This window comes from Eptesicus fuscus, chromosome 4 (assembly GCF_027574615.1).
Source record: "Eptesicus fuscus isolate TK198812 chromosome 4, DD_ASM_mEF_20220401, whole genome shotgun sequence".
In the NCBI taxonomy this organism is placed as follows: Eukaryota; Metazoa; Chordata; class Mammalia; order Chiroptera; family Vespertilionidae; genus Eptesicus; species Eptesicus fuscus.
Genome location: NC_072476.1, coordinates 9,387,379 through 9,401,830, shown reverse-complemented (window position 1 = coordinate 9,401,830; position 14,452 = coordinate 9,387,379). Strand labels below are relative to the sequence as shown.

The 14,452-nt window shown below is 47.3% G+C and overlaps 1 protein-coding gene across 1 annotated transcript in view; it reads left to right on the top strand.

Moving 5' to 3' along the window:
* KATNIP (katanin interacting protein) overlaps positions 1 to 14,452 on the top strand; it is a 203,661-nt gene that overhangs the window by 31,869 nt on the left and 157,340 nt on the right. Inside the window, exon 2 of the mRNA XM_054714549.1 lies at positions 3,647 to 3,702. Coding sequence (XP_054570524.1) covers positions 3,647 to 3,702 — 56 coding nt within the window. The remainder of the gene's footprint in view (positions 1 to 3,646; positions 3,703 to 14,452) is intronic.

Sequence of the window (14,452 nt, the reverse complement as noted above, 5' to 3'; positions counted from 1 at the left end):
TGTTAATGTTCCTCCTTCCACCTCACTCGCTGAATTGTGGGAATAGAATGAGATCTGGGTAGGAGGATACTCGGAGAAGCTAAGTAGACAGGTGTGGTGTAATCTGGTTCCTCCCATCCTTGGCAAGAAGGAGCTGTCCACATTGAGTTACCTGGAGGAGAGAGGGGGCTCAGTGGTGTGAGGACAGGAGCATTAGATAACAAATGCATGTAATTAGAACAAATTATCTTCATTGGAAAATAAGCACATTGTTTTCCAATTTAATGAATAAAGAAGCTTCTAATTAACTCCAGTAGAGAGATTTGCTTTCATATTTCAGTGGTTAAGCTCTATGTTTTTTGTATTAATATTTTGTTTTTATGACCCAGCTTAATGGTGGTTTCTTTCCCTGTTCCTTATATACAGAATTTTATAGAAGAAAAGCAAACCCGGAGGTAATTCAGTCTAATTTCTTTTTTTTAAGGAAGGAAATATGGTCCAGAGAGATCCTGTTGGATCCTGTGACTTATCCAGGGTGCCCTAACTGGTTAGCTGTCCACTGGACCAGGTCCCCATACATGTGTCCGACCAGCACAGGAAGGACCTCAGCTAGACTAGGGCGTCCGCCATGCTTACCCTGGCCTAGCTCTGTTTCCTTCCTGCTTCCTACCCTTGCTCTGGGCCTTACTTGGCCCTTCTGGCATCTTACTTGCCTCAGAACTACTTCTGCTACTAAAAACCTCCTTCTCTGACCCCTGGCCTCCAGCCCACTCTGTCCTGTTCCAGGTCCAGGCCTGTCTCCTAGATCCTGGCTAAGCATTACCTGGCCTGTATTACCTGGTGTATCCCTCCTCTGATAGCCAGAGCAAGTGATTGTGGGAGCTGTCCACCCTGGCTCCTGCCCCAGAGCCTCAGAGTAAGGAAGTTGGAATAAAATTGGCCTAACAACTCATATCACTTGATCCCTATATCCTGGACTCTTTTCTAAAAATCCTATCTAATAAAAGAGTAATATGCAAATTGACCATCACTCCAACACACAAGATGGCTGCCCCATGTGGTCAAAGATGGCTGCCCCCATGTGGACACAAGATGGCTGCCACAAGATGGCCAGCAGGGGAGGGCAGTTGGGAGGGACCAGGTCTGCAAGGGAGGGCAGTTGGGGGCGATCAAGCCTGCAGGGGAGGGCAGTTAGGGGTGACCAGGCCCACAGAGGAGGGAAGTTGGAGGTGACCGGGCCTGCAGGGAAGGGCAGTTGGGGAGGACCCAGGCCTGCAAGGGAGAGCAGTTGGGGGGTCCAGGCCTGCAGGGGAGGGCAGTTAGCGGTGACCAGGCCTGCAGGGGAGGGCAGTTAGGGGTGACCAGGCCTGCAGGGGAGGGCAGCTAGGGGCAAACAGGCTGTCAAGGGAGCAGTTAGGCATCAATCAGGCTGGCAAGGGAGTGGTTAGGGGCAATCAGGAAGGCAGGCAGGCGAGCATTTGAGAGCCAGCAGTCCTGGATTGTGAGAGGGATGTCCGATGCTGGGATCGGGCCTAAACGGGCAGTCGGACATCCCTCGAGGGGTCCCAGATTGGAGAGGGTGCATGCTGGGCTGAGGGACACCACGCCCCCATGCATGAATTTCGTGCACCGGGCCTCTAGTACAAAAATACAAAAATAAACAACTTTATTTTTAGAGCAGTTTAAGGTTCATAGCAAAACAGAGTAGAAAGTACAGAGAGTTCTCATATACCCCCCTGTCCTAACACACCTACAACCTCCGCAACTATCGCCATCCCCCACCACAGTGGTATGTTTTCCTCGGCTCTTTCTCATCCCTAAATCCTGGGTTCTTTGTCTTAAGGCAAAAAAAGGAAAAAGAAAAGGAAAGAAAGAAAATACATACAGAATAGTCTAAGTCAGTGGTCGGCAAACTCATTAGTCAACAGAGCCAAATATCAACAGTACAACGATTGAAATTTCTTTTGAGAGCCAAATTTTTTAAACTTAAACTTCTTCTGACTCCACTTCTTCAAAATAGACTCGCCCAGGCCGTGGTATTTTGTGGAAGAGCCACACTCAAGGGGCCAAAGAGCCGCATGTGGCTCGCGAGCCGCAGTTTGCCGACCATTGGTCTAAGTGGGTCTCTGTGACCGCAGAGGCAGGCATGCCGTCAGTTTCAGCTAAGTCCGTTCTGTCTGTCATTCTCTATTAGTCTATCCCAGTGGTCGGCAAACTGCGGCTCGCGAGCCACATGCGGCTCTTTGGCCCCTTGAGTGTGGCTCTTCCACAAAATACCACGGCCTGGGCGAGTCTATTTTGAAGAAGTGGCGTCAGAAGAAGTTTAAGTTTAAAAAATTTGGCTCTCCAAAGAAATGTCAATCGTTGTACTGTTGATATTTGGCTCTGTAGACTAATGAGTTTGCCGACCACTGGTCTATCCCAAGGCTGGCTGGTCACCGTGTCCAAGCTCACACACAGAGAACCCTGCTCTGGCCCTCTTAACCCGTCTCTCAGAACCAATTCCAAATTCCCGAGGCTGCGATTCTAATTGGCTGCAGCAGGGTCAGGGTCCCACCCTGGGGATGGGGAGGAGAAGAAAAGAGAAGGGGGCAGTTTAGGGTGTTATTATGGCTGAGCAGTTAACCCAAAAGATGTTTACTGTACCACGATACTGTCTAATCCGTGGTCTCCTGAGAAGTCACCAGGTGTCTCTTTTCTAAATCCTTTTAAATATTGGCCCTAGTTTGGCCAGAGGTTCATCTCTGGGCTTTATTTCTTCCCTTATTCTCACCTTCTCAGAAAGAGCTACGTTTCCTGCCTTGTGCTTTATTGCCCACTGGGAGCCCCACCCCCATCAGGCCCCGGTCACGTGTAGACCCACTGGAAGGGACCATGTCCAATGGTCCCCATCTCTTGCCTCTCAATAGGTCATCACTAAGCCTTCTTGGCTAATGGGACCTGTGGTTGTGGCACCCTCACAAATAGCCACTCGAGGGCGAAGTTGGATAGTTTGGGAGACGCCTTGACAATGTGCAGTGACTATCATTTTCTATTTTAAAACCAAGGCAATCCATTAATTTTTCATTAAGGAGTTCTTTTATAATGGACACTGCCATAAAAGTTCTGCATTTAGAACAGCCTATTTAAACATTCTGGTGTCGATCTGTTGAATTTATGCATGCCTTCAAATGTTAGGCTACCAGTTTTCTCAGATAAGCAACAATTTTCTCTGAAATTGCCCATTATGTGAAATGCGGGGATTCCTGCTAATTCCCATCTGTATCGTCACCTGTGTCCAAGTTTGGGGTTTGGTGCAGCACATCAGAGGTTATGTGTATGCACAGTGGAAGGCATTTTATAATCCAAACAATTTAATAAAAATGCAATTCGACTGGGAACACTAGAGGCTGTGGGCCCTTGCAGAGTGCAGATAATGCTCCAGATTAAAGAGCTGAGGCTTTGTTCATTAAAGTCAAGTAACGCTGTGAATTAGCATTTCCTTGCCTTTGCTTTATTTCAAGAGTATACCATTTTCCCATCATAAAATAATAGGCTACATTTTCTTAAAATCATTTGATTATGATTGGTCTTGCCTATCCAGTTTGCAAATAAAAAACATTTGCAGTGATAAACTAGCTGTTTTAAAACAGCCTTAATCTCTGGTTCTGCTTTTGAACTGCTACAGGTCAGACTCTGCGAAAGGCTGAGAGAAGCCGGTCCTGCTCTCGGGAGAACAAGGAGGTAAATGTGTCACTGGTGAGGGCTGGTGGGAGGCAGCTATTTGAAGGGAAGTGGGGGGGGGGGGGCGGGGAGGCGTGGAGGCTGGTGATTAAGTATTCCTGGCTCTCCTCTCTGAGTCCCAAGCTTGAATCCCTGACTAAATAATACTTGGCAACTAGAGTTATCAACCAGTGTCACTTGTTGGTAATACTCTCTTGTTGAATGTATCAGTTAGCTTTGTCTGTGTAACAAATCACTGTAACTTAAAAACAGCCATGCATTTATTCATAATTCTGTGGGTCAGCAGTCTGCAGTCTGGGTGAGGCTTACCTGGCAGGTCTGCTGATGGGCCAGGTTCTGCTGACCTCAGCTGGGCTCCCTTATGCATTTGTCATTCACTGTTGTCACCTAGGGCTAACTGTCAGTTAGGATGCTTTAGTTCTCCTCCAATGTTCTCTCCTGCTCCAGCAAGCTAGCCACATGGAGGTTCAAGACTTCAGAGTTTGAATGGAAGCATAGGACCTCTTGAGAACTGGCATGGTCACTTCTGCCACTTTCTATTTCTCAAAGCAAGTCAAAAGGTCAGCCCAGATTCAAGGGGTGGGGAAATAGGTCTCACTTCTTGAGAGGAAATCTACAAACTATTATGGCCATTCTTGAAACCTACCATTCTGAACCCATCTGCTCTGTGCCAGGCACCAGCTGGAACTAAGGCATGGGTGAGGCAGTCCTTGATCTCAGGATGTGCAACAGATCATTATAATACAGAAAGTGCCAATATAGTGAGAGAAGGGCAAAGAAAGTAGAATGTCAGTACACAAAGGGGGTCACCTAACTGCCAGTGGTTATTAAGAAAGGCTGTGCAGAGAAGCTAATGTGTAGGTTGCCTCTGAAAGGCTGAGTAGGAGACTTCTAGGCCAAGTAAAAGCCACGGTCAAAATCACAGAGACACGAATAGGAAAGCGGCAAGGTCATTGAGCCTGAGATGGGAAGTGATACAAGGACTCATAGGTTACAACACAGGGAGGTCTCAAACTCATGGGAGTTAAAATTTGAGTCTTAATAGTGGCATATGGGTGCAGGGGTATGAAGGTGTATAGCTTATCATAAATATCAACCAATCCTGAAATTCATGAACACTTGGGTACTAACATTCTTGATTGTAAAGTGACACAGTTCTAAGGGAATTTCTCAGGCTCAGCTGGACCCAGAGGCTCAAAAATGGCCACAGGACTTGGTCTTCCTTTTTGTACGCCGTGGCTCTGCTTCCTCTGTGCTGGCCTCCCCCTCAGCCAGCTCTGAGGAGGCACGTTGGGTTTGGACGCCCCATTTACTTTGTTGTGACTTTCATCCTCTCCTACTTTTCTCAGCTGCAGCCAGAACAGCCAGTGTGGGTTTTCTTCTTATTCGATCAACCTGCCTGGACTGAGGGCTGGGACGTAACTTGGGAAGTTTGATGCTGCTGGAATTATCTAAATAAATGTCAGCTCCAGAGGGCAATCTCGATGCTGAACAAGCGTGGATTTTCCTGCTCCTCTCCGGTAGGGAGGTTTCTCTCGGAGCAGGCGCAGGTGTGCCTGTCTCCTGCAAAGAATGGGAGTGAGCTCAGGCCTGCACGCACCTGGTCTTCCTCTGTGAAGTGACCGAGGATGGTGACCAGCCCTGCTCAGCCAGGAATGAATGGTGTAAACCTAATTGATGTCTTAGGTTACAGAACAACAGCATCCCATTCATCCACATTAAGAAGTTAGCAGGGAACCCAGGAAGCAGGGAGCAGGTAACCAGTGGAAACACTCTCCCTCCCCGCTCCCTGGCAGCAGGACCCCCCTAATTGCCACTTTCCCGGCTACTCCCATCACATCAGTTGCCTGAGAGCATTTCAGATCACACTCCTCTTCTGAAGGTGAGGGAAAATAGAGAATGGGGTTGTTTATCACAATATCCAACTTCCACCCTGAAAGATAGTTATGGTAAGATGGCTTTGGGCCCTCTGAAAAAGAGGGTGCTGACTCTCTAATAGGGCTTTTGCTTGGTCAGAAAAACAAGAGAAAGAAATCAATGCCAAGCTGCCAGGATGTGTGTTCATCCTGATATGTCATAACAGGCCTTTTCCATCCGCCTCCTCTTTCTGCACCCTCCCCCCAGCCCCCCAGTCTGTGGAATCTGCACCTCCCGATGCACTGTGCCTTACACAGGATGCCAGGTATAGACAAGCTCTGTCCCCATGGAAGATGAGAAGACATGCTGGTGAGAACAGGTAGATGACATATGGCGTGTTTCTTGGGTGGTGAGGTTACACCGGCCTCCTTACACCTCGGCCAGAGAACACGTGGTTTCCATGGGTATTTCTCTGAGTGTTCAAGGGCAAACACAGCAAAGGGAGGATGGGCAGCTGTTCTCAGTGAGCTTGCCAGGCCCAATTCAGCCCAAAGATTGTTTTATTTGGCCCATACTCTATTACAATTTTTTAGAATTAGGTGTCCACATTTAGTAAAAATTGGAGATTTCATGTAAAAATGCACACTTCTGGCTTCTTTGGAAAAGTGGAGACTGACAACAGGTCCTTGTTCCTATATGGCAACAACGGGCCATTGCTGCTATTGCGGATGTGCCCCTTTCAGGAGAGTCCTCCAGGCTGCCTCCCTGCCCCCATCTCTGCTCCACAGCAAACGGGTTTCAGCAGCTGCATTGCAGGCCCCATGCTGAGTGCTTAATGGCAGTGGTTCACAAACATTGCTGCGCCGCAGAATCACCCAGAGCTTTTATATACCCTGATATCCAGGCCTCTTTCCAAACCAGTTAAATCAGAATCTCTGGCAGTGTGGTCCAGGCTCCGAGCCTTTTAATTTCCCCAAGTGGTTGTGATGGGAAGCAGGGCTCACAGGTGGTAACTAACCCCAGGTGCTTCCCTGCACACCCCCTGCCGGCCTGGCTGGAGGACTCCCCTTTTCAAGCCCTCCTCTCCCCTCCCTCCCTCCCTTCCTCCCAGCCCTCTCACAGACTTACACAGGCACAAATCAAAGGGAAGGGTGGCAGACATCATAGAGGAGACCCAGGGTGCCGGGGGAGGGAGAGAAGACTTCCTGGAAGAGGCATCTTGAACTGAGGCTTTGGAAGGGTTAGAAGCATTTCTGAAAAATGTCTCTTTGATGGTTGGCTTCAAGTCGGTAGATAATTCCATGTAGCTGGTAAAAGTATTCTCAACAAGTATTCATGGTTCCTGCCTGTGGAGATTATATAGTGTTTATGGCCCTTAGTCATGAATTATTAATGATTTTGAAATTGTGGCCATTGTAGTTTACTCAGAAATCGTTAGGAAGTAAATTTATCATGCAGTGTTTTTAAAGAAAAGGAAACCACAGAGGAGAAAGAAATCTTTATTCATCACCCCCCTGCCCAGTGTTCACACTGGTGCCCAACAGCACCGGGGCTTGTGGGTACGGCACTGGGAACACGTCCTCCTACTGCACAGAGTTGACTGTGAATTAGCACCCACCAGGTGCTTCTGCAGCAAAGCCCAGTCATGTGACCTTGGACGAGTCTCTTGACCCCCCTCTCCTCATTTGATAATACCCACTTTGGCGACTGGTTTGTAGCGTAAAGGCTGCAGTGTTCTGAAGCACCTGGTGTAGTGCCTGACCCATAGTAGGCATTCCATAATGTTAGTTACATAAGGTTGATCATTCCTTACAATGTCTAGTATTTAACCGAGAGAGCCATGCCCTTGGACGAAGAGGCAGCAGAACTGCACTTCTTTTTTAAAACAATCTATTTCAGAGTGGAAGGGAGAGGGAGAGAGAGATAGAAACATCAATGATGAGAGAGAATCCTTGATTCTCTGGCTGCCTCCTGCACATCCCCTTCTGGGGATCGGGCCCACAACCCAGGCATGTGCTCTGACTGGGAATTGAACTGTGATCTCCTAGTTCATAGGTTGATGCTCAAGCATTGAGGGGCACAACTGCACTTCTTACTGAAGGGGCCTCCCTTGCTTCAGCGCCCCCAGGCAAGTGAGCTCTGTTCTGCCCCGCCCCCCCTTGCCCGTGTGCCCCCCAACCTCTCTCAGAGGACTGCCTTCTTTTGTAACTGATTGGAGATTCGGGAAAAACCTCTTGACAGCACACTCATCTACTGGGCGCACTCTCTAGAGGACTGAGAAAGTCATTTAACTCAACTACCTAGGAGAGATTTAGTTTTCCTTTTGCATGCACACACATGCATACACGTGCACACACATGTGCATCATAAACACTTCCTGCTATTAAGCAGAGACTCCTTTCAGATCTGCCAAATGAAATAGGAGATTGGGATCTTGGCAACACAGCCGAGGAGGGAGTCCAGGATCCAGGGCTGGGGAGACCTGCACAGCTGACTGTGCCAGCTTGGGCACACCTCTGTTCCCATCTCATCTCTGCACCTGTTGTCTTGATGCACCTCTCTAATAGTTGTTCCTTCTCCAGTCCAGAGGCCAGAGAGAGAGTCTGATCGATCTGGCTAATCAATACTGAAGGACGTTTAGAGGGCTCCTGACACCAGCCCCCCCACCCAGTTTCCCTCTGTGAGAAATGCTCACCTGTCCAAATTTCAAATGATGGTCTCTGAAACTGAAGCATGGCGAAAATGAGACTTTAATACACTCGCGAGCGTGGCCGTCCATTGTACAGGCTCACACGTGGGCCAGGGAACACAGCCTATTTACTTAGTCCCTCCTCCGGTTCCTCATTGGCTGAGCACTACGAGATCACCCGTTTCCTCATATGTCACCTAGGTCTTGCTGTCTGTCATTGGGCCATTTAAAAAAATTGGGCTGAGGCCTTTCTAGCTGAGTCCACCTCCCCTGTCTAGATGAGGCAGACCCTTGGAGAGGGTTTCCACCATAATGCTGGCCCACGTGCAGTTCTTTGTTCCTACATCCTCTTCCTCCTCCCCACATTCTGCTTGCCCTGGGGAAATTCAGCAAATTCCATCAGAAGCCGACCATGCTGGAGATGGATCACAGAGGTCCATTTCTTACACCTCTCAATAGGCAACTGCTGTAATCAAATTGTTGTGTGTCCTTCCAGAAATATTCTATGCAGACCATATCTACCTTGTCTGCCCCAGCCCCCTCTTAACACAATGATAGCATGCAGTGCACATTGTTTTGCTCCTGGATTTTGTTTTCACATACCAACATGTCTTGGAGGGCATTCTATAGCAGGACACATGCACAGACTTCATTCTTCTTTATGACTGCATAGTACTCTGTCGTGAATGCACAGGAGCATAATCCTTTATTTGAAACCTTTGGGGCCAAATAAAGTTATAAAGTAATACCTTCCCAGTATGGCCTGGAACAGCACTCTGTAATCAAATGCATTAATGTATCTGTAGGAAAATATGAATATTCATACTAAGTGGGATAAAAAAAGGCTATAAATTTCATGTCAGTTCCGATCCAGTTTTGTTGCTAAGTAATTGCATATAAGGGATTGCCCATAAATATATTGCTGGTTCCCGGTGGTGACTGTCTAAGCTATTAATGGTCTTTGGCTACTGTAAGAGCACTTTAAAGACAATCCTAGAGCAGACATCTCTGTGCACATATGCAGGAAGAGTCAAAGGTTAAATTCTTAAGAGCGGAAATTAATGGATCAAAGGGCATGTGCTGTTTTAATATTGATGTTTCTATTTTGTCTCCTAATAGTGCACGAGAGGGGCAGAGCTGTCTGTCCAGGCCCCCTTGTAGAATCCTGGCCAGATTCAAGTGGGGCTGCCCTTGGCTGAGGTACACACACCAGAGCCATTCGTCCGCCACCCCCTTGTTCCCTAGTCCACTTTTCTGAGCAGGGAGTGGAGTGGAGCAGGGCACTGTCCTGAGAAGGACTGGGGGCTTGTCCAGCACCTTGTTTCTGAAAACCATCCCTCATGGGCCCTCAGCTCTGAGCATGTGGCTAATTGCAGAGGGCAGGGCGGGGGGAACCTGGTGACTTACCGTAAGTTTCAGAGTCCACTAACATGCAAGCAGGGAGCCCGTCCCTTTCCTTAGCGCAGTTCTCAGTATTCTTGTCACTTCAGCCTTCTGGGGAGTCAGGAGCTGCTTCTTCCATATTTAAAGATCTCAACTGCTTTGTTTAAAAATTTAAATAGAAAGGAAGAGAGAGAGAAAGACAGTGCAAGCTGGTGGTGCTGCATTACAAGGACCTGCCTGATATGACAGCTGACGTTCCACATCTGCACTTTTCCTTTTAGTTCACATTTCTGGCAGAGACGAATTAAATCCATTTTACATCCAACTGCCAAACGTGTTCCCAGTTGTAAAGTTAGTGTTGTCAGTCTTTCCACTTCTTGAGTCTTGGTCTCTGTAGCTTTGAGCATTTGGAGTGTGAGGGTCCTGGTAACATTGACAACTGATTGCTGCAGGGCGAATAAGTCACATGGCAGGGTTAGAAGCTGTGCAGCAAAGCAGTTGAGCCTGGAACCCTGGAACCAAACAGCCTGGGTCCTAGGCCAGTGTCCTCACTCAGGAGAGTTGCCTATTCTGTCTGTGACTCGACGTCCTCTTGCAGAGAGTAAGGGTACTGCCTACAGAGCCTGCATCTCGGGCTTGTGGTTAGCACTCAGTGAGTTAATATGCGTGAAGTGCTTAGTACGGCAATGGCACATACTAGCTGCTCAATAATGATGAACACTGTAATTTAGGACTGGCAAGGTTAGAATAGCCTGCTTAAAAAGCTAATACCTTCAGAGTCAGAGGTGGGCGAGAAGTCTTTCCAAGAAAAGCGGGACATGAACTGGGCTGATGAAACAGTATCTAAGCCCTCCCATCAGAATGACTTGCCCCTGACTCACCAGCCTACTCCAGGCTGCAGCCAGGCTGCTGTGTGCAGACATAACCCCATCACCCCAGCTGCACAACAGCAAGGCCAAGATGCCAGCCATGAAGCAAAATCCACCAATTTCTGATAAAATGCCAGGAAGGAGATTGACATGCCTAAAACCTTCCTGGTATCAGCTTAGCTTCCAACACAAAATTAAACTCTAGGAAAAACCCCGATCAGAGAGCTCCAATTTGGGATGAGAAAGAGCTAATTTTGACAGCTTTTCCTTCCCGAGCCTGTTTCGGCTCAGCAGTGTGCCCTTCAACAGAGCATCATCAGAGTTTCCTGTATCCTTGAATCTTAGGCATGAAATTGCATTTAAGGTGTCTCCCTTTACCTCCCCACCCCCAAAATCACTTTATGGAATACAGTGAAAGAGAATGATACTATCTGAGACAAGGAGGTTCCTGTGGCTTACTCGTGAAAGATATGTCTCCTGGGTGAAAGTGGGCCTGTGAGAACTGCCCCTCATTCAGGCTGGGACACCTCTGCAGGAGCCCGGCCAGGGCCATGAGTGAGGCCATGTGAGGTCCAGTCCCAAGTCACCACTGCTGACCTTCGCATACTCATGCTCTCCTCTGGGCTTCCGTCACTTCGGTGGTCCCCATGTCTGACAAGAGCCAATGGTTCTGTGACTTCAGCTTCATTAGGGTCCATAAGCCTGTCTCTCAGACAGTTCAAGTGACAAAAGCCCTCCTCAAACCAGCTGCAGCAAAGATGGGAAGTGGTGGCCTCACCAGGGCTGGTCCACAGCAGGCACAGCTGGATCAGGAGCTCTGACTCAGCACCCTCCACTCTGCCTTCTTCCATGACGGGGCCACTCTCCAGCAGGCTGCTCTCTCTTGGTGCCCGCTGGCCGCAGCAGCTCCAGGCTTCTGCACAGAGGCCACGTAGCACGTGGGAGAAAGCACAGGCTCTGGAGTCACATGGCCTGGGTTTGAATCCTGGCTCATCAGTTACCCAAGTGCCTAACTGCCTCCGAGCCTCAGTTTCTGCATCTGTAGAATGGCGACAATAGTGGCACCTACGTCATTAAGTTCTTAGAGATTGCCTGACATATAGTAAACCCTAAAGAGGTGACAGGAGCTGATTCTTCGTCTTCTCCTTCCTGTCATAATTCTCTCAGTGACTCCAGCAAGCTAGAGCAGCTCCCTCACTACAGGGTCAGCCGGGTGTTCAAATTGAGACTCCTGTCAGCCCGTGGCTGTGCACCCACCTGAAGACAAGGCTGGGGTGGGGTCAACCCTGAATTAATCGCATGGTAAGGAAGAGGTTTTCTCCCTAAGGACCACCGGGATCCTGTTACCAGAAGAAGGGAGGGCGGATAGTGGGCAGACAAAAGACAACAGCTGTCCACCACCCTGCCACTTTGTAGTGAGCGTGGTAAAACCGACAAGCAGCCCAGTTGTTAAAAAATGCTTTCCCGTCCATCCTACAAGACCCTGTGAGGGAAGCAATATTGTCCTCACCTTGCAATGAGGAAACCTCGGCTCAGCTGTGAGGCCACCCCCGCCCCAGTTCCCCAGTAAGTGCAGGGCTGCCGAGCTGAAACTCCGTGCTCTGTGCACTGGTGCGCAATGGTGAGGAGGTGGATGGTTTTGGGAGGCAGCCGGGGGACCTTTGGGACCTACTTAACCATCCCCAGGCTCAGTTTCTTTATCTGTAAGGTGGGAGTCCGCGGTCCTTTCTCCCCAGGTATCTGAAGATTCACTGAGGTTGGGGAGATAAACACAAGCTCAGCCCCTCTCAGGACTCCGTGGATTCTTAATACAGGTCACTTTCCCTCTTCTGTTGTTCTGAGCTCCACGGGGGAGGGGACCCTGCATTCCTGGGACCACAGGGTTGGGCAGGTGAATAGGAGGCCGGGGCAATGGCCACCAAATAAACGATAGCTTCAGTTTCCTCACCTGAGAAACCAAGACAGATTGATACTCACCTTCGCCCGCTAAATGCAGTTAGTGATGGCTGGATTCTGATTAGAAGCCTCTGAAGCGATTATAGGCCCCTCCTCGTCCCCCATTATGTAATTCAGAACAAAAACTCGGAAGTAAGTGTAAGGAAGCTTAGTAAGTCCTAAAGTTATTTTTCCGGATGACTGCTTTGATACTTTTTTTTATTTTTTTGTAAAGAAACCTAAACTCTTTCAAAAAATATTCTTTGGGCTGCTTGTGCTTTGTTGGTGCCCTGGGAGAAGGCTTCACACTTGGGAGATGGAATGGCAAGAGTGGTCAAGGGCAGGGGAAGGGGCCAGGTAGACTGTCTGGGATGCATCCTGACTCTACCACTTAATAGCTGTGTGGTCTTTGGCAAGTTACATAACCTCTCTGGGCCTCAGTTTCTTTGACTGAAGAATGGAGCTGAAAATATAATACCTCTTCATGAGATTATTGAGATAATTAAAGAATAATACATATAAAATATTAGAACCACACCTGTAAGTGCTGTTTAAGCGTATGCCTTTATTATTCATCAAATCCTGCCACTGGGTTCTGCCCACTCCATGTTCCATCACCTGGTGTAGCTGGGAGAGGCAGGATCGGTGTCTTTCACACCGGGAGGCACCCATCTCAGTGGGGCCTGCATCAGACCTTTTTCATCTCTTTCTGATTCCAGAACTAATGCATGCTGAGTGTAGAGAAATTGGAAAACACAGGAAGGGGAACAAATTAGTCATTATCGTACCACCTAGATCATCACTATCACTTGTTTTAACATTTTCTTCTAGCTTTTTTAAAATGCAACTACATATATTTCAGAATTAGGATTCACAGAGTAAGTACTTTTTTTTAAATTAAAAGTATCTCTGAGATTCATCCATATTTTTAAAAGTATCATTCGTTTATTTTTGTTGTTAATCTTCACTTGAGGATATGTTTTTTTACTGATTTAAAAAATTTTTTTGTTGTTGATTTTTTTAGAGAGAGGAAGGGAGAGGGAGAGAGAAAAACATTGATGCCTCCTGCGTGCCCCCTACTGGAGATTGAGCTCCCAACGTGCCCTGACCAGGAATTGAACAGAGACCTCCTGGTTCATGCGTGTATGCTCAACTACTGAGCCATACCGGCCAGGCCATTTATTCTTTATCAGTGGTATAGACCTCCAATTATTCTTATATTAGGAAAATTAAATTATAAAATAGTTTGAATTCATTGTCTTTGAAAGTTTCTAGTTTGTGCATTAAATACAAATTCCCCTTCAAATTTACTCCAGTCTCAATCTCATTCCTCTCCCTAGAAATAACCAGTTATCAACTGAATCTTCATCTTCCTAGACCTTTTTCCATTTGTACAGTTCTATTCATTGCTTCAATTGAGAGTGCGTTTGGCTGCAATTAACAGAAAACCCAATTAATAATGGCCTAGACCAGGGATTTGGGAGCCATACTGTTTCTGTCACAACTACTCAACTCTGCTATTGTAGCACGAAAGCAGCCATAGTCAATATTTGAATGATTGTGTTCCAATAAAACTTTATTTACCAAAATAGGCAGTAATTTGCTGACCTTTGGCTTAAAAATAGGGATTTTTTTTTTTTTTGACCCATGTGGTAAGAAATCTGGAAATAGCTTCATAAGAAAAACCTAATATTTTACAAATCCTACCAAAAATATATGAGAATGCCTGACTCCCTGAAGCTTGGATATTAACAGGCTTTTATATTTTTGCCAGTACTCTGTTCTCATTCCTGTGTTTTGGGTAAATGCTTCTGCCTGATCTTCCAGCTCACCGATTTTCTCTATATCTATATGCTGCTATTCAGTGTCTTTTAATTTTCTATTCTGATGACTAAATCTTTAAAAATATTTTTATTGATTTCAAAGAGGAAGGGAGAGGGAGAGAGAGAGAAACATCAATGATGAAAGAGAATTGGCTGCCTCTTGCATGTCCCCTACTGGGGATTGAGCCCACAAC